General features: G+C 33.2%; 5 protein-coding genes across 7 annotated transcripts in view; all 5 read right to left on the reverse strand.

The window, feature by feature from the left end:
• Nucleotides 1-133: 133 nt before the first annotated feature.
• LOC124440379 (SWI/SNF-related matrix-associated actin-dependent regulator of chromatin subfamily D member 1-like) lies at nt 134-7,528 on the reverse strand. Of its 2 annotated transcripts, none has more exons than XM_046990779.1 (16): nt 7,333-7,528; nt 6,895-7,011; nt 6,571-6,610; nt 5,914-6,036; nt 5,269-5,331; nt 5,088-5,147; nt 4,243-4,356; nt 2,311-2,511; nt 2,140-2,202; nt 1,883-1,980; nt 1,726-1,771; nt 1,513-1,593; nt 1,361-1,438; nt 1,228-1,272; nt 1,058-1,159; nt 134-383 (listed from the first exon to the last, which is right to left on the reverse strand). In XM_046990779.1, exons 2-16 carry the CDS (start codon nt 7,002-7,004, stop codon nt 330-332), a joined length of 1,278 nt encoding a protein of 425 aa, XP_046846735.1. In that variant the 5' UTR covers nt 7,005-7,011; nt 7,333-7,528; the 3' UTR covers nt 134-329. The 2 variants fall into 2 exon arrangements, with proteins under 2 accessions (XP_046846735.1, XP_046846728.1); XM_046990772.1 differs by having other exon boundaries at nt 6,899-7,011; nt 7,333-7,493.
• A 2,131-nt stretch (nt 7,529-9,659) lies between these two features.
• Nucleotides 9,660-11,879, reverse strand: LOC124436411 (elongation factor 1-beta-like). Its single transcript, XM_046986337.1, is given in 6 exon segments — nt 9,660-9,926; nt 10,199-10,261; nt 10,354-10,414; nt 10,849-10,954; nt 10,956-11,090; nt 11,741-11,879. Coding segments are annotated over 6 exon segments (663 nt in total). The 5' UTR covers nt 11,821-11,879; the 3' UTR covers nt 9,660-9,708.
• Nucleotides 11,880-12,579: 700 nt separating this feature from the next.
• LOC124436406 lies at nt 12,580-14,364 on the reverse strand. The gene is made up of 3 exons (XM_046986323.1): nt 13,783-14,364; nt 13,234-13,451; nt 12,580-12,824 (listed from the first exon to the last, which is right to left on the reverse strand). The coding sequence occupies exons 1-3, from the start codon at nt 14,302-14,304 to the stop codon at nt 12,698-12,700; spliced, it is 867 nt and encodes a 288-aa protein (XP_046842279.1). The 5' UTR covers nt 14,305-14,364; the 3' UTR covers nt 12,580-12,697.
• A 1,824-nt stretch (nt 14,365-16,188) lies between these two features.
• On the reverse strand, nt 16,189-18,357 carry LOC124436199. The gene is made up of 3 exons (XM_046986151.1): nt 17,573-18,357; nt 17,208-17,425; nt 16,189-16,711 (listed from the first exon to the last, which is right to left on the reverse strand). Exons 1-3 carry the CDS (start codon nt 18,200-18,202, stop codon nt 16,576-16,578), a joined length of 984 nt encoding a protein of 327 aa, XP_046842107.1. The 5' UTR covers nt 18,203-18,357; the 3' UTR covers nt 16,189-16,575.
• Nucleotides 18,358-19,130: 773 nt separating this feature from the next.
• LOC124443752 (cell division cycle protein 20 homolog) overlaps nt 19,131-27,373 on the reverse strand; it is a 42,674-nt gene continuing 34,431 nt past the window's right edge. Inside the window, exons 2-8 of one of the 2 annotated variants that reach the window (XM_046994282.1) lie at nt 23,624-24,075; nt 23,269-23,400; nt 22,202-22,398; nt 20,750-20,844; nt 20,445-20,679; nt 19,869-19,994; nt 19,131-19,694 (exon numbers count right to left, since the gene is read on the reverse strand). In XM_046994282.1, coding sequence (XP_046850238.1) covers nt 19,398-19,694; nt 19,869-19,994; nt 20,445-20,679; nt 20,750-20,844; nt 22,202-22,398; nt 23,269-23,400; nt 23,624-24,059 — 1,518 coding nt within the window. In that variant the 5' untranslated portion in view covers nt 24,060-24,075 and the 3' untranslated portion in view covers nt 19,131-19,397. Of the gene's footprint in view, nt 19,695-19,868; nt 19,995-20,444; nt 20,680-20,749; nt 20,845-22,201; nt 22,399-23,268; nt 23,401-23,623; nt 24,165-27,373 lie in introns of those variants that run through there. The other variant, XM_046994274.1, reaches the window with a different exon arrangement.

Here is a 27,373-nt window from a genome sequence, read left to right on the forward strand (position 1 = left end):
GCTAATAAACATCCATCAAAAGGTGGTATAATCGGAAACCGTTTCCGAACCTTTTTTCTCTTACTCCCAGGGGGGTAGTTGCAACCCACCAATTTTCAAATTGTTGTAATCTCATCAACAAAAAAAAAACTTCTCTCTTCCACTTCCGTTTTAATGAAAACCCAGCAACAAAGAACACCAAATTAGTCCAGAAAAAAAAACCACCTTAACTTATTACAAAATATTCATACATGAAACACGACATAAAACAACAAAAAAACACATATTGAAGAAAATCACTTTTACTTAAGTAGCAATTAAAGACGTATAATTAATGTTAACATTTTTGGTCATGTATTTCGTATACCAAGAGCTTGTTCTAACTCCGCTCTCTTCTGTTGGACCTTTAAAGATAAAAAAAATAACATATTCAACGATATATAAACGACTATTGTCCTTGGGATTGGTTCATCAATCAAGTCAGTTAAGTATTTAATGGCAAATTTAGATGGTGCAACGTTACTTTTATGAATTTACTGCGCACTTTTTTTGAGTAAATATTTTTGTGTGAAAAGACAGTGGCGGGTCTGGGGTACGTCAAAATAAATTACTGCAGCACAATTTGGAACATATTTACATTTCAAAGTACTTTAGAGGCATATCCATTGGTAAAACTATATTCTTTAGAAATTCAAAACCAATAGTGTTTTTCTGATAGTACTTTGAATTTAAAATTGAGCAGCTTTAATTTATTTTGACGAACGCTGGATCCGCTACAGCAAAAAGATGATCTCCTAAATTAGGTGCACACACCTTGGGTACAGCATTGGGAACAAACAGTAAGGTCACTCCTTAGAGTACACATTTTCTGACCAATAAGAACGTTGAAATGACTAACCACCTAACTAAAATGACTAACTGACAAAATTAAATTAAATATACAACAAGGTTGAACAGTAAAGTGGTCCGACTACCAACATTCAATGTACTGTGCCTTGGTCTTTTCAAACAGTACGTATAATTGAAAAGTAATTAGTGCAATATAATTGGTCAGCAGTTGCTTGATAACTAAACAAACCTTGCTATAGAAGTAACGACACACAGCTTCCTGGGACCAAGGAAGATAATAAAAGTCGGCTCTTCGTTCTTCTTCAGGATTGCCAGCAACATCTGTCATAATCTGGATGGTATACAAAAAATTGTTATATTTTGAAAAGCACTCATGAGCGTGGATTCGAAAAGTGCTACCTTCAAATCTCTATTTTGCGATGTTATCCACTTGTTAATAAACTCCTAAAAGTTTGAACGAAAAACGTATTTAATGATGTGAACAAGAAACGTACGTGTACGAACAAAACAAATCAATAAAAAAGAAATTTACCTGTGGACCTTGCGCAAATCCTAAAAAGAACTCTCTACTGACTTTTAATTGGTTTATTGTTTCAACAGTTTCGTGAATCTAAAAATGAAAGCAATCAAACACAATACATGATGTCATGCAAACTCTTAAGTTCTCTTGCACATAATGCCAACCTTGTTGTCAAGATTAGTTATTTCTTGTTGACTTGCAGTGGAAAGAAGAAAAGACTGCATCTGAGTCTTTAATGAATCATCCTAAAAAAATAATTCAACCAAACATAAGTCAACCGGTGCATAAGGTTTCAAATGGAAAGATGCAAAGATTATTTCATAACCAGTATATTACGTATAACATTGCCAACCCCGTGTATAAAACTTTGAACTCACCACTTCTACATCGACATCATAACACGTCGTTTTCTTTTCTCCTTTCCTACATAACAAAAAGATAGTAGAAAACCCCAGGTTCGAGTGAAAAATAAGTAAAAAATTATCAAAGCATTGTTAAGAAAATATGAGGTGAGAATTTACACAGAATTTCTACCTGATAAGATGTCGTATCACAATTGGATCTGGTGGGTAAAGCAACGCGCTTAAACGTTGTGGTATTTCATTAAATTTCATTCGAGGACATTCAAATATCTACAAAACAGTTGCAAACAGAAATTCAGAACCAGTAACATACTTTACGGATTGAGTCTTAACAATGCAGCAAATCTTATGTCAATGAATGATTAAACAAATGCCGCAGTTAACTTCGAGAGGATAATGGTGAATCCTGATTATAACATAAGCCAGCACCTGTTGAAAATATCCATCATTATTTATGCATTCCCTTTCGTTTGGATCTTGCAAATTATGGGTCTAAAACATAGAGATAAAATATTTTTTTAAAAATAGCGTCGATATTCTGCAAATACTGGTTTTCAAGACACATCAGTACAAATGAACAGGATGTTACGTATGTCCAACCTTGATATACTGCCACAACGCATTTATAATAACAGGTCGTGTTTGGGTGTGAATACCCAGTAATCTTGCGAGACGAGGATCGAGTTTATACTGAGCTGGTTGGTAATCTAGCAACAACATTATAGTACATTTGACTTTATCTTCTCCAGGCCGTTTTACTTGAAAACCGTCGGTTTCTTGAGTCTTGTCCGTTCTATGCCACTAAAAAAACAACGGAAAAGTTATTTATGGAGTGGGAACTGCTTGTGAAAAGTTACAACTTGAAGGTTGAGTGAAGCAAAAAATGATCCACACTTTTACATCAAATTTTTCCAGACTTGTACATCAAAACGATCCACAATTGTACGTCAAAATGGTCCACACTAGTATATCAAATTGATCCACACTTGTACATCAAAATGCTGGCAGTGAATTCGAATTTTAGACAAACGAATTGTTTTTTAAAAAAGTCGTTTTGCGAAACAGTTCGTAAGTAACGAATACAAATAAAAATAAATTGTAAAACAAACGGTAAAGAAATGATTATAACTAATCGTATTTTTGGAAATAAAACATATCATCGAAAATTGGGTTTTTCAGAACATTTGTATGACGCCGAATTTAATAACCTCAAACTTAGTAATATAAGGAATTAAGGATGGGGATATTTTACTTAAGCCTCAGACGATGTCCAACTATCGATGATACCTACTCCTTGGTTTCTGCCACACACTTTGTAATATAAGATTGTAGCTACATTCTCTACAAGAATGGTTCGTAATGGTTCATTGAAACCACAGACGATGTCCAACTATCGATGATACCTACTCCTTGGTTTCTGCCACACACTTTGTAATATAAGATTGTAGCTACACCCTCTACAAGAATGGTTCGTAATGGTTCATTTAAACCACAGACGATGTCCAACTATCGATGATACCTACTACTTGGTTTCTGCCACACACTTTGTAATATAAGATTGTAGCTACACCCTCTACAAGAATGGTTCGTAATGGTTCATTTAAACCACAGACGATGTCCAACTATCGATGATACCTACTCCTTGGTTTCTGCCACACACTTCGTAATATAAGATTGTAGCTACACCCTCTACAAGAATGGTTCGTAATGGTTCATTTAAACCACAGACGATGTCCAACTATCGATGATACCTACTACTTGGTTTCTGCCACACACTTTGTAATATAAGATTGTAGCTACACCCTCTACAAGAATGGTTCGTAATGGTTCATTTAAACCACAGACGATGTCCAACTATCGATGATACCTACTCCTTGGTTTCTGCCACACACTTTGTAATATAAGATTGTAGCTACACCCTCTACAAGAATGGTTCGTAATGGTTCATTTAAACCACAAACGATGTCCAACTATCGATGATACCTACTCCTTGGTTTCTGCCACACACTTTGTAATATAAGATTGTAGCTACACCCTCTACAAGAATGGTTCGTAATGGTTCATTTAAACCACAGACGATGTCCAACTATCGATGATACCTACTCCTTGGTTTCTGCCACACACTTTATAATATAAGATTGTAGCTACACCCTCTACAAGAATGGTTCGTAATGGTTCATTTAAACCACAAACGATGTCCAACTATCGATGATACCTACTACTTGGTTCCTGCCACACACCTTGTAATATAAGATTGTAGCTACACCCTCTAGAAGAATGGTTCGTAATGGTTCATTTAAACCACAAACGATGTCCAACTATCTCGATGATACCTACTCCTTGGTTTCTGCCACACACTTTGTAATATAAGATTGTAGCTACACCTTCTACAAGAATGGTTCGTAATGGTTCATTTAAACCACAAACGATGACCAACTATCTCGATGATCCAAACTTCACGTTACTATATTAAACTCTTACGTACATCCGTTTATTTAAAACTATAACATTAACAAATTCTTGCAACTGTACCTCAACCAAATGATTGTCAGGACCGTAAAGATCTTTATCTAGCTCTATCACCAAACTACGAAAAAATGACGAGAACTTTCTTTTCTGTTTTGTAACTTCGGGTTTTACTCCTTGCTGTGAAGAAAAGTTCGTTAATTCAGTGAGGATTCACTTTCTCATTTACAACTTTTTTTTGTCTTATCTGTTCATATACAGTACCGCTCGCGTATTTTTTAACATAATTTTGCGTATGATACGCGTATGATAAGCGTATCGTTCTTGTATCATACGCGTATCATTCTCGTATCATACGCGTATCGTTCTCGTATCATACGCGTATCATTCTCGTATCATACGCGTATCGTTCTCGTATCATTCATGTATCGTTCTGGTATCATACGCGTATCGTTCTTGTATCATACGCGTATCATTCTCGTATCATACGCGTATCCTTTTCGTATCATTCATGTATCGTTCTGGTATCATACGCGTATCGTTCTGGTATCATACGCGTATCGTTCTCGTATCATACGCGTATCGTTCTCGTATCATACGCGTATCGCTCTCGTATCATACGCGTATCGTTCTCGTATCATACGCGTATCGTTCTCGTATCATGCGCGTATCATACGCGTATCCTTTTCGTATCATACATGTATCGTTCTGGTATCATACGCGTATCGTTCTCGTATCATACGCGTATAATTCTCGTATCATACGCGTATCGTTCTCGTATCATACGCCTATCTTTCTCGTATCATACGCGTATCGTTCTCGTATCATACGCGTATGTTTTTCGTATCATACGCGTTTCATACGCGTACCGTATGTTAACAAATAGGTGAGCGGTACTATATCCTACATACATCATCCATAAGCTTCCCTTCCACACGAAGTTCCCACGATGGAACGACGGAATCCTCGTCCTGGGAAGAAAAGAAAAATTTCAAAAAAGTCACATTCCTCTGTCATGGCTTTGAGTGATCTGCATTAGGTAACAATAAATATGAAAAAATAGTACTAACTATTATGTTTAATGAAACCTACTTCTGCGTCAGGACGAGCATTGTGGAAATGAGTGGTTAAGAAAACCCTCAGCTTTCGTTTTTGCTAAAATAATAAAATAACACCGCATTTTATTTTTACCTATGTAGCAGAAACAATGAAATTATCTTCCAAATTAACTTCTATACCAGAATATTTTCATAAGCTGATTAACAATGAATAAAACATAATTAACGTGAAAACTATAGTACAGTATAAGCTGGAAAATAGGAAATTGTGCATTATAGGATAGTTCCATTAAGACTGCTGAAGTGACTATATTATCTGACCAACATAAAGTACATTAAACAGCTTTTGCAAAGGCAACGCGACCTCAACTAGGACGTCTAAATGTTGAGGAGAACTGGGTCGAGGACGATGTTGTGTTGTCAACTTATTTTGGTTGAGGATTTTTGAGACGGGGAGTCGAGGAAATGAAAATTTATAGTTCACTTTCAAAGAGTTTATTTTCTCCGATGAGACGAGTTAAAAACACATATTCCTAACGAAATTCAAATGTTTGTTCAAAAAATAGTGAGTTGGAATTGTTGTGTTTGCTAAAGCTGTCTATTGTCTCCAGGAATGACGTCAGTATAACAGCACCTAAATACCTCTAAAAAAAAATAACATCAAAATTTTCATTTCAACCTTAACTGGTCTCTTTAATGCTTCTTGAATATCAAGTCTTTTTCTCATTATTGTTGAATCAAGTTTACGTTCAAATGCTAGTAAATCCATGTATGCTTGAGATTCTGGAACAAGTTCTTGAACCTATTATAATTTTAAGAACAATGAATCCACTAGAATTATATAGTTTGGAAGTCGAGGTAACATCATTATCTACTTTAATCATAAAAGAGAAAAAGATGATGTATTTAATTTTTCCTTGGCGATAAAATCTCAGTAAAACATACAAACATATCTTTCTCACTCAGATAGGAAAATGTACTGTAGTAAAACAAAAACAACTGCTTATTCTACACAAGTATTAAATGTTATCATCAGTAGATTATTCTATTATTAATAAATATCAATGATCAATATTATCTTTCATTTTCTACTGATAATAACATGTATTACTAGTCAGGCATTTAATGTAAATAATGTTTACTTTTTGCCAAATGTCAATTTTTTGTGTTTTATTAAAGAACTGTTTGGCAGTCCTAAACTATATCTAACAACACAATTGAAAATTGCTTCATTTTTTAAATAACTTACCAAACAGAACAAATGAATAAAGATTCCATTGGTTGAAAATGTAATTAAATGTAATCTGTTAACAATAATATTTATAAAAAAACATACACGTTGTGGTAATACTTTATCGCCAACTTTTCTCTTTTTTCTGCAAAAGAAGATTAAGCTATGTCATAAGTTAATTAAAATATAACATACTAAGATTATTCAGCACACTGGGAAAGTGTCTTAACTTCATAATTTCTATTGTGGATCACATATGAGTGGAATCAAGACTAGCAAGGTGAGTTGCTTCATAAGGATATGTACAGTCTTGTTTATAATATGTCAAAATTTTAATCTTATATTTCAAAATTTATTTAAATTTTTTACATTCTATCATTTACGTTTTTTTAACCCAAATTTATTAACAAAATTTTTTTTAAAATGTACTCACACACGTCTGTTGCTTTTGGGGTCAGGTCGTTTCCTATCAACCTGTGATGTTCCACCTGCATTAGCAAAAGAATGGCCACCCATTCTGGAAACCTGAGATGGGGCATTTGATCGCTGTAAATGTGAGCAGAATGTATGACTAACTTTTAAAGAATGGCAACTTGTGTAAATTGCACACCATATACTTTACATAGCAAGTGTAAAATGAATGATAAAAAAAATACATGACGAAAAAGACATATATATATATAAGTTTTTGGCTGATAGAAAAGTATATTATTTTGAAGACAAATAAATACTCGTCAGCAAAGACATAGTCGAAAATTGGAAGTTTATACACATTTAGTGACCTCATTTTCCCATAGTTTGATAAGAAAGATGTTGTTTGGAAATAATTCTGAAGTCAAAGTTTAATACGAACAACATTTACTTTACCGCTTGAAAATGAGCCTGATTGAACTGTTGAGGTCTTTGAGCCATCATCTGCGGTTGAATTGTCCCAGTCATAGCCGCCATGCTAGAAATACAATGAAATAGAGATTTGTACAGGAGGGCAAAGTTGATCGATGGTTTAAATTTTGTAAAGACAAAGGCGTGCTTGCAGAGAATCATGGGAAATGTACCACCTCAACCATTTTAGCTTTCCCTAATGATATTCATTAGAAAGTAGTAAATGGGCAGTGTGATTTATGATTGTCTACTCATGCAAAAAAAGCAGGAGCCATCATCGTGTAGAAATATGTGTCAATTAATATGAAATGTGACAAAAAGGACAAAAGAAATGTTGCTGCACGCACATCGAAATGTGTTAAATCTTAAGTAAAATACTGAATCAGTGAACTGAATGTAATGATTAATACTAATAAAAAGTAATATAATTAATAAATATGTTTATAAAGGTACTGAATAGAAAAGATTTCTCACTCGCCATGCTAGCAAAACAAACCCGCTAAAACTAATGAACGAAGTTGTTTTCGAATTTTGAGTGTCGATCGAGATCCTATAGAATATTTTCGTCAGGGGATACGTGTTCGTTCTCTACAAAAAAACTAATGATTGAGTTCGGGTCTCAAATGATATTAAGAATTAGCATGTAGTAAAAACTGCATTAAAATTGCAAAAATACCAGTTTTTTCTAAAGCATAAACCACGTGACTTTGTGCTTGCCTTTATCTTTTATCCATCTTTTTATAAAAAGTGATACCATAAGATATACTTACATCACTTGAAAACACTCACTCGCTTTTTAAAAAATTTTCCCTAATTTTTAACAATTTTTAAAAAAGTGTTCCATATTTCATATTTGCACAAATGCAAGAGAAGGACAAAGTCATCAAAATATGACAATTTTATGCAAACCAATAATCTTCAGTCAGTTCTTCATTATTAACATAAAGGTATAAATATCAATCATTTATAGATAATCACTTTTAGCAAAGTAACTTTTTGGTTATATACTTGTATAGTGTTGTATCTATAAAATGGCAAAAACACTTCTGTGCGTTGTCTTTCTCTGTTTAATGACACAGGTGAAGTTTTTCAATGTTACTAAATATTTCAAGTAGCTTATAGTTAAAACTTTTGCTATGTACAGACTAGTACTTGTCATTCATTACCAAAAGAAATGTTTGAGAACGCTGGATGCTGAAACGTTAAAGTTTTTTGATAAAGTACTTCGTAAAATGCTTAAATTAAAGATAATTCCTTAACTCGTTACATCTTCAGATTTCTTCGTTCAAAAAATGTCGTTTTTATCGTGACAATGGAAAGCAAACCGAAGTAATGTAAGTATAACTATGACTTGAATGTACATCATCAGAAATGTCCCAGTAATTGCTGTAAATTTTTAAATATGAACACGACAACACATAACCACGTGGTTTTAATTATAGTTGTACAAATTCAGAGTATTGTTGTGAGAATGGTTGTTGCGGTGAAATTCTGCCAGTTCATTATATTTGGTATGTTTCTTTAGCTTTGCTATTTCAAATAATTTATTCTGCTTGTATAAAACAATCGCCACTTTGGTTTGCTGAAATGTACCATTGAATAAGGCATGACACTTTTAGTTGACTTTTAAATAGCTATACATATCTGATAAGTACTAGAAGGTCAGACATAATCATTTAGTCCTTAATTTACCAGAAGACCTTTCAATTGAAACAAAATTTTATATGTTCAAATTTTTTAGGTTGTTGGTTGTTGCTGCTTTGTTTATTGGTACAATCTTCTATTGGTGGTACAAAGTGAAGAAACAACACAAAAATACGACAATAATTTAACTAATCACTATTCAACAACATGATCCACTTGCCAACTCCCCCAAACAACTTCTGTGAATCCACCAAATTCTTCCTCTAATACTTTGACAGTTCCACTAATATCTTATTCTGTGGCAAATGACAACCAATAAAGGAACAACCAGTCCATAAAAATCATTATTTGACTATTAAAAAATGCATGCCTTGAAAATATTTTGCATCACATAATTACTATTTTTAATTATTTTGTAACTATAGCCTAGTCTTATTAAAATAAGATTCATTTTCATTAATGGTTGCCAGGTTGCAGTTTTTTATATAGAATACCAGATCATACTAAGGAGTTATAAACTAAGGTCAACTAGTTCAATCAACAAAAAGTTAGGCATTTATAGTAAATTTCCCAATAATTATAAGTAAGATAAAACCCAAAATAAGCGTCAAGGACTATTTGCATGCCTTGTGGAAATCTTTGGAAATTAGTGTGACTGCACAACAATATTATGAATATAGGTCAATTTTTATTGGCTCAATTATATAATTGTGTTATCTACACCTTATTAAAGGCAGCAATATCTGTTGATTGAACAAAGTCATCAAATTTGGCAATTTCCTCTTGCAAATCATCTGTGCCAACTTTATCATCTTCAACAACACAAGAAATTTGTAATTTTTTTACACCATAGGCCAGTGGGACTAATTTACTTGCACCCCAAAGCAAACCATCTTTTTCAATACTTCTGACAAGTTTTTCAACTTCAGCCATATCTATAAAAGGCACATTTCCATAAGTTCAAAAGCAACAGAAAGAAACACTTATACTCTTCGTTTCAAGTAACTTTAAAAAACTAGAGTGTTGTCTGAAAGTTCAAGGAGAATTTCAAAATATTCCAAAGTTTGTTTCAATGCAACCCATAGAATGCAAGTTTGGAGGTGCTTGTTTATAAATATGTTTAAACATTCAATAGAATACTCAATGCAGTTTTTTAAGGCAAGTAAAATCAAGGCATTATACATGACAAAATCATTGATTAGTTTACCAGTTTCATCATCCCAAGGCTTTACATCAATAACAATATTAGATTTTGCAATCACAGCAGTTTCTAAAAAAACACAATCAATCAAAGGAGAAAATAGTACAAAATTTTATAAAGAACGAAACATTAATAAAATTCAAGAATAAGTTTACATCTACTTTTTGCCTTTCTTTCGTTGTAGGCTGCGATTCGTTCCTCTTTTAACTTTTCAGCAGCTGCCTAAAGTAATAAGGATTTTGTAAATAGAAATTTGCTGAAAAGTAAATGTGCTGAACAAAAGTAAACTGCCAACAGCAATATAGGATATTGATTAAAATGAAAACATTTTCCACAACATAATCACATTGTACATGATGTAATTTACTTCATTCAAAATTAATACATTTGAATATATAATGAATAATGAATACATAAATTTTTCCCACGTTCTCCTTTCATTTTCACAGAAAACTAATTTATACAACAGAATTTTACTTGTTGCTAGACAAATGTGCTATGAAAATTTTTCTCCATTCACTTACTGTAAAAAAAATTAACAGATTTCTAAAAAATGAGTGATTGTAATATTATGAAATTTATACAGCCAAATCCATTGTGAAGTCAATAATTGAGTTTCACCATCACTTAAATTGCTTGTTTTTTAAGAATCAAACCTTTTCCTCTTCGGTATCACTGCCAAACAAATCTTCATCATCATCATCATCGTCATCATCATCATTAGATTTTGAAACAGAAGGTCCATAAGAGGATAATGGTTTTAGGTCCAGAGAAGCTGGCAGCCTCATTTCCATATGACAAAATGTGATTATACCACCGAAGTGCATGACTAAGGTCAACACTGGGTGCATTTCCCATAGCTTCAAATACTATGAAATCTGCTTGAGATGGTTGATACCTGAGGAAAATGTTTGTGTATTAATGTACCATATGTAACACTTTATGTTACATGTATAAACTATCTTACCAAAACTACAATTAGCTTAGTAAAACTTGTTAGTTCAAAGAAGTTCTGTTTTCTGTCAAAAAAGATCCTTAAAATGTTTTGATTTTCTCATCTTAAAGTCATTGCAGAAGTGTTATATTTAAATATCACCTAAATTGATACCAAAATTTTAGTTGAAACATATTAAACAGAAGTTGATAAAATTGCTTTGCTTCTTGTTACCATTAACAATGCATATGAATTTTATTTTTTAACTTATCAACAAATATAAAAGCCAAATAACCAGTAATTAAGTCAATATTCATTCAAATTAATTCTTAACTACTTCTCGTAGTACAATTAAATAACAATAATACCCCTATCTACTTCCATCCAATTTCAAGAATACAGATCCCAAAAGTTATAAGATAACAATTTAAAAAGGAATTTGCTATATTATATAATAAATATAAGGAAAAATCTATAAATGTACTATTCTAAAAATTTATAAATGTACACAACAAGAAAGTACACTGTACACGTGGGCCATGCCATGCCAGACTTAAGCAAACCATAAAATCTGACACAGCCCTGTATTTAAAGTATTTTAAGCATAAATTTACCCCTCGATATAACTTTTATCAGCCAAGTATTCATTTAAAACCTTTTGACCAGATTTTACTTTTAAATCACCGAAACCCATGACAAAACTCGGTAAAAGACGATGAAATGTGTAGAAAAATAGAAATATCAATTGTGAAAATACAAAATGCAACCTGCATGCAGGCTAAGCCTAAGAACAATTGCCAAAGAATGACCAGCACTCCCAGCACTGGACCAGCACTCAGGCAGTGACCAGACCAGTATTTTATTTTAATATTTTAATGCTTTGCGCTCTTTTGCGCCTGCGCATGAGTTTTGTAAAGGGACTTTTAAAGTAGAGGCACAGAATAGATACGTAGAGGAAGGAAAGCCATTGATGGAAAGATACCCATTTACAAAAACTTCTAGCAAACTCTAAGTCCATTTCTCCCAAGCATATATTGTTGTCAGTTTTTGCTTAAATGAAGTTTTTGAAAATACTTCATTATTTTTCTTCAATAATGATCACTTTAATCAGTAATGCATCTTTATATTTCTCTTCATGATTGAGTAAATGAGAAATGGTGGTGAGAAATTGTACTTTTTTGCAAAGCAGTATACTTAATCTTTGTTAAATCTCAGTTATAAATCCCAGTGGTATTACGGCCGGGATTGAGATTCCTTGAGAAATCCATTACAGTCAAAAAGATATGATTTCTATCACTTTTTTGGGGGGACACCGCATAGAGCTCAATATTCCTAAGTACCTACATACATCTCCCACTAAATCTGACCTAAGTCACCTAAGTTACACCCCTGATTTAGACGGAGGTTTAAACAACAGTTTCCATTGTGCAAAAATATAAAACCATAAAACAAATTATGGATTACATTTATTAAAATATAAAAAACTAAAAACCATTTTATTTAGAATTATTTTATCTTCGGCTTTTATGAACTTTATCGCCATTCTTTCTATCGACCTCTGATTAATTTGACTACTTTCGCCCGTTAATGGCATTGTTGAAGTTGGAAACCGATGGCAGAGGTACTCTCTGGGCACTTTTATCGGGAAGAAGTTTACACTCTTCTCGCAAATACGCAGAGTACGCTGGGACGGTAATACTGAATGAAAAAGAAACGCAATTCATTAGATAAGCTGTTTTGCAAAAATAATCGACCAAATTTTTACAGTTATAAATTCAGTTCAATATTGTTAGCTATTGACCATATTAACTTCTATTGTTGGATCCGTAAGAAAAAATAAAACAACTCTCTCATTCGTTAATAATTCAACAATTTTGTGCCTTCTTATCTTATTGTTATTTTTTCCTCTCAAGCTAACTGATTGGCTGCAACAGTGGTCACCTATTCACCTTTAACAATATCCTGAGAGTGCTTTGAAAATGTTTTAGCAAGAAATTGTTTGAATCGGTTGGATTGATTCAAAAGCCAAAAGGTCAAAGAAAAAGAAAAATCCAGACAATGATAAAAAAACCGACCTTTCAATTAAGCATAAATACTTGATACTTACCAAGAAGTCATAATTGCCATACATTCTTGCTTATTTATAGCAAACATGCGAAGTTTCATGTCACTGGAGCAAATACTTCCTCGTAAGATTTGGCAGTAAGTTTCAATGAAACGTTGTTTGCATGTTTTATTTGTAAATGCATTAACGAGTCTGACATTAACCTGCTTCGCAAAACCTTTTGCAAAAATGGAGAATGCCTTTACGAGTGCAGCAGGGTACTAGAAAAATAAGCAAAGAAGACAAATTGGACGCAGTTTGTATGCTCGTCATCATGTAGTTAATGTAAAAACAGAAGAGTTTACAAACTGTGCATAACTTTCACTTTTAGTATAAAACCAAGAAATTGAAGATACATTGACACAATGATATTTTAGTGTGCTAACTGTACTTTCATTTGTTGTAAGATGATATCAAAATCGTGTTTTTTAATGCTCTGTTTATTAGCTATTGTATATCTATAACATAAAGGAAACCATTTTCAAAAGCCTTACTAAGCAGATTTCAGTACACTACTAAACAATACAATTAGGAATGAAAAATGTAATATACCATATAATTCGTTGCTGGACAAATATCACCAGCTACTACTGGAGGTTTGATGCAATATGAATATTCAAATGGATTTCTTTGGATGACAGAACAATTAAAGGTGATTACATCTTGAACATCTTGTGGACAAACTCGTTTGATATTTGCACATGCTGTCTCTGTTCGCTTTACATCAAATGCCAAGCGAAAACCAAAGGGCGACTGATTATCTGGAGTGCATTTCATGATATTGTTTGAGCATGAGTATTCACGTACACAGTGCATACAATCATGACTGTGATTGAAGAAAGGCATGGAAGCAAGTTTAATTTTAATTACTTGCAAGCTTAACTGGAATAATTTATCAGGAGCATTATTTTGGCCAACGATCTGATGATCAAATGAAGGACACAACGAATTACTTGGCATGTTAAAACAGCGAGCCGGTACACTCTGGTTCATTTCAAGATAACCTGATCCAATGATTGCTCCCGAGGTGATATAGCTGAGCGACAGGAGAACAAGAAGTTTCGCAAAAGTCATTTTAAATTTTAAGAAGAGACGCCAAATTAATAGTAAATGAATTTTGGGTTATGACTGCGATAACATATTGGTATTGTCTTTTATAGCAAACTTGACGTAGTGGGTGTAAGACAATCGTCTTTCGCTAGACCATCTAGAATTTCTGCCAGATAGATAAAATTGTCAACAGTGTAAATAACAGTGATATTTCCTGCAGATGGTGTAAATATAATCGGATTTGTCTTTCAATTGTATCGTAATTAAAACAATCCGCTGAAATGTAGTCAAAACATGGGACTTATTGCTTGTTCGTTTTCGAACTTCTCACAGAAACTATTAATTTTAGATTCAAAATCAATAAACGTGTTCTGAAATACGTTGAATGAGACTGCTGTTTCTTTTCTTTGAAATATTGAAGAGAAATTTTGCTGTTTCATTGTTACGTAATGATGGACGGTTGCTGTAGCATACGTAAGATTCTAGTTACTGAGATACCCCGCGTAAAACTCCGCGTATCAGAACCGAAAATTTTTGATTTGTTTATACAGGTCATTGTATGTAAATGAACTTATTGCGATAAAAAACTGAACAGGTTTTAAATAGTATACCAGGCAAATATTAAAGTAAATGTGACTTGTCATATATAGGATTCTACTTTGTGGGTGATTAAATACTTTGTGAAGAGTTTAAAACATTAAATCCAAAGAATGAAGCAACAAGCAGAACATTAATGCGAGTTTATTTTAGCGGCGAAACCTTTTCGCAAATTTGTTGATTAAATGGTCTCCACTGCTACATGCTAATGTAAGATAACAGATGACAACACAAAAGATATAATACCGATTGTTGACATATTGAATCATAATTCCATCACCAAACGGACAGCCAAGAAAAACCTGTAAGGACTTGCATTTTCCATCAGCGTTTAATTTGTCATTTGGATAACAGAAACAAATTTTAGAAGAACAAGAGCATCCTTAATTTTCTATTTCTATACATGGGACAATTATATACAAAACAAGTTTTTAGCTAAATGAGTTTCACATCGTATGCACTATCCGCTGTTGTAATGTCGTATTCGGTGTCATGCAGTTAGTTAAATAATGGTTAAATCGCGTTGCGCAAAAGTCAATGAATGAAGCTCTAACCAAAGAAAAGTATAAAACAAATCCGGGATAAGCAAGACTAATATGTAAATCTGCTTATTCAGTTCTGCGTACTGTTTATGTTTGAAAGATGGGCAAAATTTAAGGTCTTTCATACAACTTGCCCGTCCTCTAATATCTATAAGAAATGGGGTTGAATAGAACCTGTGTATCTTTAAAGGATTACGGTTTACTTGATGACAAGAATTTCCATTCACTCATTTTTGTCGTCGTCGAGATTAACTAAAAAACCAAAAACACATAAGGAACAAATTAAATTTTTAAACTGTTGTTAAAATGATCTTTCCAGATGTTGTTTAATTTGGTTTATATTACGTCCCATCGTTTTCAAAGTTTTTCATGGAATTCTCATAAATCAAACAAAGAATTTTTCAATCTGAAAAAAAACTGTGAAAAATAGTGATAGCTACTCAGCATCAATCTTCTTTCATATATGGTATGACAATAAATTACCAAGTCGTACATTAATTAGTATTAGCATAAGCATCTAATAAACAACATCAAAAACATATATGTCGACTCCCGTAGACAACAAACAGTCTCTTAGATCAGATTACATATTTCAAGCTCATTTAAAAATATTACAATTTTTTTTTAAACCATACGGTGTCAATTCACAATGCAGATGGTAAATGAATTTTTTCTCTTTGCACTAAGCTAGCTACATGATTTATGAAAACTAACATTACCTGATGTTTACTAACACAACATAAGCTGATTTATGTAACTGTGAAAGAAATAACTTTGCTGAAAATTACTTTTAATGTACATTGATTTAAATCTTACATTTTTCTTAACACTGAATTATCTAAGGTCGCTTTAAAACAGAATATAGTTATTACTAAAAAGATTAAGGGAATAAATTATAAATGACAGATAATCGTGGCTATATTCAAGGAGTGATTGTTTTGTTCCAGCAACTGGCGATTGTTTACACATTCTGTCGTTGCTTTAGTTCTCCTATTTATAACCTAGTGATAGCCGGCAACTACGAGATTATGGATCAAAAATGCTAAAAGCATATTTAAAACAATTAAGCTTAAACAAAAGTGTTACTAAAATACGTCTTGACAGAAAAAAGGCAGCTTTCCTTCTCAAACATGGTGGTTTAGTCTCTTGGTTGCTATCAAGTAGATTCTTCGTCCATTTCAACCTTCGGCAATGGAATTAATGCTGCCTTGTTAGCGTCAGGGAATAACTCACACATGGTCAAGAAATATGGTCGAAGATTGGAGACGTGACTTACGTAAGGCCCTAATAAGCTGAGAAGAATAACATATCCAAGTATAAATAACGAGAGTTCACATAACATCTTACGTCAAATAAATTCGATACATATCAACAGTGTCATACTGGTGACCACAGGCGGTAAATGATGACAGCCATATTCAATATTAACACAGTTGAAAAGAGACACAGACATATACAACTCAACATGTCGAGCACCGTCAACAGCTTAATTGCCAAAAATCAGTATTATTTTATAAATTCGTTGCATTTTCGGTAGCTGGCCATTACATTTTATCAAAAGTTTTTAGCGTTTTTCACGATGAAAAATTTTTTCGAAAATTCTTCTAATTCACTTTTTGAAAATGGAATGTCGAATTAGCTACAAGTCCACGCGTGTCTTTTTACAAAGAGAATTTTAAATTCTAGTAATGCTTCTGCTTAAGAAAGCGAATGATAGGATCAAATGTTATTCAGGGTTCTATAAACATCAGAGGAATAATTGAAAAAAGGCGAAAAATTGATCCTTACCAACGCTTTATATCAGCGATACATTGTTGTTGACTGATGACGCACATCCGCAGAGTTTTGTCACTGGAACAAATTGGACCTTGTAAAACTTGACAGTTGATTGCTCGAAATCTTTGATCACAATAAGGTGAAAAATTGAGGAGAGGTGCAATACTGGTGTACGTCAAATTAAATCTTGCCATATTTGAACGGTAAAATTCCACATGAGATTTCGGAAACTGAAATGATTGACAACGTTAAGAAGTTACAGCAATGTTGTTTACAGATAAATAGTTGTGAGATTTACATGTCTTATGTTTACGATAAGCAGTAAACTGACAAACAATAAAAATACCAGAAGCAAGAATTTCACTTATAGGATGTACCTGAAACTTTGTTTTTCGACAAAAATCTCCACGAATTTTCGGTATCTTAGTGCAATGCTCCAAATCATGGAAATCTGTCATTATATTTGTGCAGTTATTGATGGTTGCTTCTTGAACAGCGTGAGGGCACTTTTGTTTTATTTTAACACAGGCCAATTTCGTACGAGTGATGTTATATTTTACGTCCACACCATATTTCTGGCGCTTATCTTTGACGCAACGTCCAAACGTATTTGAGCATGCGTATTCGCGAACAGCATCTTTGCAAGTGTGGGAAACATCTTTAAAATAATGAAGGGAAGTCATCATGAGTTTTACTGAGTTCAAGCCAACTTTTGAGGTGCTGTCTTTGTAGTTTAGACCAAAAACCTTGTAGTTGATCACACTTCGTGGACATTGAATGTTTCTTGGCAGGTAATAGCAACCAATTGTCGGGAGAGATCCGTTGTGTAGCACATAAGCTTGGTCAACATCTGCACCAGCTTTGCATATGATTGCTGCAAATAGCACCAACTGTAAGAAATCCATATTCAAATTTGCTTTGCTCCTTCGAGTTCCAAAAGCCAGTATGTTATGCGAAGAAGCAAAATCGCGATGCCTTTTATAGACGTTGGGTAAAGTACTGAGCATGGGCAACAAAGTAATCTTGTTTACAAAAATTATTTAGTCTCAAAATACTTTGATCCCGTGCGCTAAGGCGTTCCTGTCAAATTCTCCATTCTTAAAATTTGTTACGTACGGTCATATCCTTGAATGACATTGCATAAAATGTGTCCACACTCATCTGATCATCATTCTTGGTTAATAACATGCACAAAATGATCTATCATTAAGGAGACAATAGATTCAAACTCAGTTTAGTTTTGGAGAAAATGATAGTATACAATCCTTTGAAGTGGTTTACACATTTTAAGAAAACCTCCTCGGAATATATGCAATTTTTTTTACAAATATCAAAGTTACACCAATATGACCAATAAAACAAGCCCGAAATGATAAGGCAGCAAGCAATCACGAGGAAAGGCGCACCTAACTAACCCCCCGTCACACCCCGACCAAGCCTCCATCGTAACCATTGTCTAGGTTTTAAGGTACAAAGAGAATGAAATACGAGAACAGGTGAATTTCTAATGACACGCAAACATGTGAATACAATTTAAAAGTATTTTATAGTCATAGGTTTCAATAAAACACTAAACTTTCATTTACTATGTTTTGCACATGCTACAAGATGAAGACAAAGCTTAATCACACACATCCATCTCCACCCCCAACAAGCCTTCGCTTTAACCACCTAGGTACATTTACATTGTGTACAATGCCCTGTTTGTTTTTCCTGGATAGAACACGATCATCTAACAAATATTTGGAAAAAAACTGCGAAAACTTCCTATCGGAAGCCACACAGGGAAAATTGTACCAGAATATCCTCGATCATGTTTTCCACAAACGAGACAAAACATTTTTACAAAAATTCAAAACATTGCAATATATTGTTGGACTGACAGCAATTAACAATATATGCAGATCTAGAAAAGCAATACAATAACCAATCAAGTATTTTGTTTACTTTTATAGAGATATCAAAAACCTTTTACATCATTAAAAACAAATGTTCATCCCGCCCATAAAAAATCGCACCCACAGGTTATGCACAAGAATATTTAAAATTTGTCAAAGATCCAAGAGTAAGATTGCATGTTCTTTTTAAAACAATAATATTACAATGAATCTTTTACCGCTTGGCGACTATTCTTCATCGCATACACTATATTATACATTTTAATTCGTATAAAAACGTCCAAATGTCAAACATTGTAAAAATTCAACGTATAGATTGTTTTATGATAGATTTCGAACATTTTTTAGCATTTTGCTGTTTTTTCTTTGAAACTGGATCAATAGCAAAACACTTCCATAGACGCAAGGTTTCGTCTGCAGATCCGGAAATGACCGTTTGACCATCGGGACTGAGTACCATATGCAGGACACGACATGAATGACCAGTTAATTCAGTGACTTTAGACATACTCGGATATTTCCAGATTGTAAGCTGATTATGTGCGTATCCATGGCTAGATATTAGTTCTTTAGAATGATTTGACCATAAAATTGAACAAACCTGTAAAGTAAAAATATAGTTTGTCATGCCTAAGATATAAAAAGACTATTTAGTTGTAATCGCCGTCACGAAGGGGGTAGTAAATAACTAAAATGCCATTAATTTAGGAATTCCTTATCACATGCACATTATTACATCATAAATATCGTTGAAAATTCTCTTCATTATTTATACCTGTGATTTGGTATCGATAGCGTTTAGACAAACACCAGTAGCAGCGTTCCAAAATCTTATGTGTCTGTCAGCTGTGCCGCCTCCACTCGCAATAACATTGCGTTGAAATGGACACCAATCTAAAGCCTTTAGAAAACAACGAATGTACAATTTCTTCGTTCAGACTGGACATAAGTTATTTCTTCGTTTAGACTGAAAATTTTAACAATCTACACCGAGCATTTTGCAGTTAATGAACAATTTTTTGGCGTGAAAACACGCACAACATGGAAGATGAAAACCTCTGATTGCTCAAAATAATGAGAACGATAAGGGGACTTTTCATTTAGTTCTGTGCATTACCTAAGAACAACTTAGTATAGATAGTCGACAAAAACAGAAGAAGATATTGCGAGATACTTTAGAAGGAAAATCGAGATAATTCGAAAACGATAATAATCGATCAATCATAGTTGATAAGGTTGGCTTGATTACATGGAAATCTTTCGTCATTGAGAAATGCTTCTTAAAAAAGAATAGCAAGAGATATATCATGACAAATACGTGATGTGTCATAAAAGATTTCGTCGGAAATACCTTGACAGCTGCCTGATGATGGGTCAAGGTGAATAATGGTGAACTCATATCACCACTTGAATTGACATTTGTGTCCCAAATTAAAAGAAGATTATCATTTCCTCCACTGGCCAAATACTTGCCATCACGTGACCATTTGAGCCCACACACTTCCTGTGAGTGACAATTTAATGTAGCCACCTGATGATCAGCAACTCTGACGTCATGGTGGTGAATCGAACCACTGCGACTTCCGCTATAGTTGAAAGATTTGATTTAATGATACTTCATTTCTCAAATATATTAATATTTTGACCTGATCCTACCTAGATAATATAAACGAATTCCATGATAATGACCCAACTCGAGCGGCATGTCCCGTCATTTTTCGCACACGTTTTTTATGCTCAACATCCCAAAGCTGAAATATCGTTGATGAGTTCATTTTTGAATGTAACTATCTCAAATAAACGAAATATTCCACCAAAATATTCACTTTTAACGCAACAAAGCATCGCCATTGATAAATAATATTCATCAGACTACAAAAGGATGTATTTAATCAGCCGCTGCAATTTCTGATTAATGGCAAAATTGTTTGCTTTGTGAAAATGCTTGCTGTGTGGTTATCTTTAAAACAGGAAATGGGGGAATAAAAGAACAGTGAAGGGAATGAGGGAAAGGAGGTGAACGGTGAAGGGAATTAGGGAAAGAATGGAAACGATGAAAGGAGGGAAACGATGAAGGAATGGGAAGGATGGAAGGAAGGAAAGATGGAATGGAATGAAAATGGATGGATGGATGGAAAAGGAAAGGAAAAGGAATGGAAATGGAAGGAATGGGAAAGGGATGGATGGAAAATGGAAAGAAAAGGAAAAATGGAAAGGAAAAAATGAAAATGGGATGGAGAAATGGAATGGAAGAAAGAATGGATGGAATGGAATGAAAGGAAATGAAGGGAAGGAATAAGGAAAGAAAATGGAAAATGGAAGGGAAAATGGAAGGAAGGAATAAAGGGAATGGTGAAGGAAATGAGGGAAGGGATGGGATAGCAAAATATCTCAACAATTTTATGGAAGACGCAATCTTCAGTCAACATGGACGTGAAAGCACTGAATGAATACAATTGCTAACTTAACTTAACTTAACTTAATTAGATCACTCAACCTTCTCTCTAAAGATGCATCAATAATATTGACTCTAAGGCCTGGGAATTACGTCAAATTGCCAAATTAGATCACTCAACCTTCTCGCTTAAGATGCACCTATAATATTGACCCTAAGGCCTAGAAACAGCGTTAAATTGCCAAATCAGATCACTCAACCTTCTCTCTTAAAATGCATCAATAATATTGACTCTAAGGCAACTCAATTAAATTACGCTATGACGTTGTTTTAACACGATACATATAGTCATTATAACTCATTGCAGAAGTTTTACAAATATCTATGTCAACTGTAAAAAAATTTGAATGACAAACAGGGTGTATCGAAAAAAATGAGAAGCAAGGAAAACGTCGCTTAAGTCATCACACACAAGATTTCGAAAAATTTTTGGTGAAAATAGTTGGACTTCAAATGATCGGACAGTAAAATTATTTCAAATGATAAAAAAATTTAAGGTGAAAATTGTGTTACCAAAAGGCATTTTTGAATTAGTTTCAAATGCCAGAATATAAGTTATCACAATGTTAAGATAATAAAAAATATCTGATCATTTGGTTTCACGAAAAAGCTACAAAAGGACAGCTAAACTAAACTTTGAAAGAATATTTTACCTGTACAGCACCATCACTATCTCCTATTGCCAGATAATTGCCTTCATTGATCCATGACACAGAACCAACATAAGACTGAGATGAATCCATTTGACAAAGTTGTTCAATACTGCCAGAGCTGGCATGCCAAAGATATACAAAACCACCAAGAGCAACTGCCAAATAATCATTGCAACTCCAGTCCAGTAAATTCAAATCTAAAAAAATAAGGATCATTTTTACATTCTAAAAGTGTAAATTTATCCACTATTGAAGCAAAACATACATTCAATTGAAGAAATTGTATTTAATTATTCTATGTATATATCAGAACGTTGCTCTTAAAAGTTCAAAAAAACAATGTAAAAGTTAACAACTAATAAAAAATATGTTCATATGTTGAATGACTTTTTCACCTATTTAAATCTATCTTGTCAATTTCATTCATTAGTGCATACTATTTGTTCTGGCCAATTAAGATGATCTCCCTAATTTGATCCGTTTAAGTTAATCCTTCCAATTCATTCAAGCTGATCTCCATAATTTACTTCAGGTTGATCTCATTAATTCATTTAATTTGATCTCGGCAAATAATCAGAGTAGGTCTGAACAATGCATAAGATTAGATCTTATCCATTTATAACAGTTGCTTTGGTCAATTCATTTGAGTTGATTTTGTCCAGTTATCAGAGTTGATGACACAAGTTCATCTGAGTTGATATTAGAAATTCATCTGCCGTAATACCACCTATTTATCAGAATAGATCTGGTCAATTTCTATGAGTTGATCATGTCACTTTCAGCAGTTGATCTTGCTAACTCATCAGATTTAATCTTGTCAATTTATAGTTAGTATTTTATTAAAATTGATTTTACAAATTCATTTGAGTTTATGTTGCCAACTCGTATGAGTTAATGACACCAGTTCATGAATAAAAATAACTATAAATACATCGAGTAGAAAAGGGATTATAAACATTATTCATTACTCACAATAATCATCTTGAGTTAATGACACCAGTTCATGAATAAAAACAACTATAACTACATTGAGTAGAAAAGGGATTATAAACATTTTCAATACTCACAATAATCATCAATGAGGTCAGGAGCATCAAGGATTCTTTCCGGAGCAGAAGGGATATATCTTGAATTCTTTTTTGTAGATGTTCCTGGAGTTTTACTTTGACAGTATAAAACCCTCAAGTCATTTAAATAGCCTGTTTGAAATAAAATTTAAAAAGTCAACAAAGGTTGTTTGAATACATTTGCTGTTTAGTTTTAAAATTTGATAAAGCTTTCAATTTAGTCAAAATTGCCAGGAATTTTTTAATTTCATGTGTCTGTAGCACTTTCCTTTTACAGATGTTGAATGCAATGTTCTTGACTTGCTATTCAAATAACACATTGTTATCAAATGTAGCAATTTAACTCAAAACTTGCCCTCTCTTGGAGTTGGTGCTTTCTTGGAAAGGGTCAATACTTTGGCATTCAATTCTTTCGAACTCAAGTTTTCGCTCATGATCTTTCTGTATTCATCTTTTGAAACACAACCTTCATTCTCTTGTTCCCTTTCGTTTTTGCTCATCATTTTAAAGTAAGATGAATCCATGTCCATCGAAGTTCTATTCGGTATAAAACGATCACCAGAAGGCGTTTTGGGAGTTTTTTGTTTGCCTGGCGTTTTCTTATTTGGCGTTCGTGAAGGTGTTTTATTGGTGCTTCGGTTGACGAATCTATTTGGTGTCAATGCTTTTGCTGATTGTTCACAAAATTCGTCTTCAGTTTTGCGCTGCCATCGCGGTTTTGGTCCATTTTTTATTGCACTGTCCATGCGAATTATATCATTGATTTCCAATTCAAATTTAAAATGAGACATTGCAAATCAAAGATTTCTGAAACAAGTCGATTATAGTTTGACGTAAAATAACATAAAAATTGTAATAAATGGAAAGTTTATTTCCATAAATGAGCAATGCAAATTTGAGTTATCCGCTACTTTCAAAATTATCATTGCTGAGTCATGATTGGTCAACAACAATGTGAAGAAACGTTTCTATTCGTTGTCACTGAAACTTAAAAACACATCCTAAAATATTCGAGTTTCGGAGCATAAAAATCATTATAAAATTATCATTCATGAATATAGATGTTTTACAGTTTCATATTTGTAAATTCCATAGTCAGTTTGTTCAAATAGTGTATTTCTAAGTTCTGATGTCTTCACTTTCGTTTGTATTCAAAATTAAAACATGTAACGATACTCTCGGGTTCAAACCATTTACTTTATTCAAAATTAAGCTGTTTTTTCTTTATTTTTTTATGCAAAATTATTGATATTGGTTTTTTTAAAATATATTGATTTGTTTATGCTCTGAATAGCAAAATAAATGCCTCCCACTTTCATAAACCTCCCTTATACACCGCACGAAATTTCTTTAAAAGTTAATAAACACCGCGGCGTATTTTTGGGTCAAAGATTTTTTGGGAAAAAGGAAATGCGGAGATCGTGAAAGAATATTTTTTCATACCGCTCTAATGGAAGCACCATCTGGTTTACTGCAGTGAACTCTACAACAACCATTGAGTTCTATAATAACATGAGTTATTATAGAACTCAATGACAACAACTGGAAGGCTAACTCATTATAAACAAACCTAGACTTTTTTGAAGCCACTTAGAACCTGATTTGCCGCTTCGCGTGTATCTCGCATGGACTGTTTTATTTGCGTGACGGATTGTTTTGCAAAAACTGCTAACTTGGAAATATAATGCCAGCCTAAATGCTTTATTTTTTTCAAAACCGTTAGCAAAATTTGGTTATTAATGTGTTAAGATGCATTGTGGACGTTCCAAGACATGTTTTGTATACGTAACGCTGTATTATATAAAACATAAAAGGGAGAACTTGCTTCGAAATATGAATTTCTCATTTGTCGTCGAAAGACCAAAAATTTAAGATAAAACTGATAACAGGTAGTCTGTATCTTTGAATGCTGTGCAAAATACACACAATCCACTTAATATAACATGTTTCATAACAATTTTATTGCTTTTAAAGTTAGACTTGCTTTGTAAGAATTTCACATGCTCTTTTTGTAATGTGTGATAGTGATGATTTGAAATTTTGAGCTGTGGGTGATTGTTGTCATTTACTTCTCCCACTTCTTAAGAACTGGTGGAAGATTTGACATGCATCCATATTTGTGTATTGAGCATTTTATCAGCAAGTTCATGCTTATAAATAAATAGCCAAGTGTACAACATGACAAGTATTGCTAATATAACCTGCTCTACATAAATGCTAAAAAGCAACCCTCATCTTCAGTGGTTAGAAACAGGGTTTTAAAATGATTATAAAGCAAGCAACTCTATATCCTGTATCAAAATTTTATAGTATATCACATTGATTGTAAAATTAGTTTTTTTTGTAATACAGATGATTATAAATGTATATGTAATATATTAAATTTTAGGATGTGTGTTTAAAATGTTTGGTCATATTTGTGAAAATATATGATTCTATAATATTAGACTAATAATCGTTTTCATACTTGTATTACAGTACAATTTTTAATTAAGTGTTTCAAAAGTTATGAATATGGAGTGTCAATTGTGTTTTTGTCTTTTTTTTAAGTGGGTATTGACCCTTTTGACTCATTAATGGTGCAATTAATAATAACACAATAATATGGCATAACAGTTTTTTTTAAAACTAACTCAAAATATTTTTTTGCTAACTTTTTGAAATATTTTGCAAAGTGTTTTCTTTTGTTTATGCTCTGAACTTTCAAAAGGACTGGGGCGAGCTAATTTTGCTCGGAAACACAAAATTATCGAAAAACAGCGTTTTTTGCCCTGACAGCTTCATTTTCACAGATTCAAACAATATTATAAGGCTAGACAAGTGCATTTTACATCCTTTTAATGAAAAAAAACGAGGGGTGTCAGTTTTGTATTCAAGTTATAAGGCATGTTTTCACGTGCCAAAACAAAGTTCGCTTTTCATCCTTCTAAAAACAAGCTTAAACATGTACAAATGTCGTTCAAACTTGTTTTATATTAAAGTCCAAACATTGTTTAAGATTTTTAGACACTAAGCTGGCTTGAAGACCACTGTTTTTTGCAAAAAATCCGGCAATTTCGAAGTGATGTATTTCGCCTCCGTACCTTCAATGGCGGCGCTCATGTAGGCTTCAAAGATGGCGTCCAAGTTAGCCTTCCAGTTGTTATCAGTGAACTCCATATATATATATCTGGAATGATAACTACAATATATTTTATAGATATAAATTGAAGCCAAAGTCCTAGTCTCTTGCGCGGTTTGTACGTCAGTTCCAGTCCTTCAAAGTCGAATATTCACGCGGTTTGTACGTCAGTTTCATTCCCCTGAGTGCCAAACATACACGGCCACTATAAATTTGAATACAAACTGCAAAAGCATAAACATATAAACAACATCACGACCAACAACACACTAGGCCAACTCTTCGCAAAAGGTTATTTTTTACAGCTAAAACTTTACTACAGTGAGTTCGTTGTAACTTACAACTTGTAACGAGGAAAAGCCAACTGAAAATTACACTTTATGCTAAAAGGCAATACAATAAGAAAATATGACGAGGAAATATTCAAGCATAAATTTTTCTTTCGTCGGAAGGTAAATTTTCAAACGGTGTCAGACAGTGTTTGTCTTTTTGTCATTTCAATGGATTTAAAGATCTGTTTTCCGAAGAAAAAGAAACTTGAATATCCAGGTTCATAAAAATGTTGAGTCTATAACTCGCATTTTACTTTTTACAGAGCGATTGTATCTTTCATCGATTTTGATAGTGCTTGAAATACTAAATGGTTGTCATCTCGATATCAGTAATTGAATATCCTTAAAGACTTTGATATGTTTTAAAGGAAAACCGCAGCGTAAAAGCAGATCGACTAAGTTCACCTCACCCTGCTTCTCGATTTATTACTTTGATTCACTTTCCGTGAACCTTTTCATTCCAAAAATTTCGTTGTTTTTACGCTCTGATCAAGATCCGAACTCTACCATTACCAAGGGACAAATGATTTAAAAAAATTAAAATGAACACGCGAGAGACTAGAGCCTGACGTGTGATGACGAATGATGACGACAAAAATTTTTTTGGCTTCAATTTTTGGCTTCGGTTATCATTCCAGTTATTCAAATGTCG

The sequence above is a fragment of the Xenia sp. Carnegie-2017 genome, unplaced genomic scaffold (genome assembly GCF_021976095.1).
Source record: "Xenia sp. Carnegie-2017 unplaced genomic scaffold, XeniaSp_v1 HiC_scaffold_1, whole genome shotgun sequence".
Lineage (NCBI taxonomy): Eukaryota > Metazoa > Cnidaria > Anthozoa > Malacalcyonacea > Xeniidae > Xenia > Xenia sp. Carnegie-2017.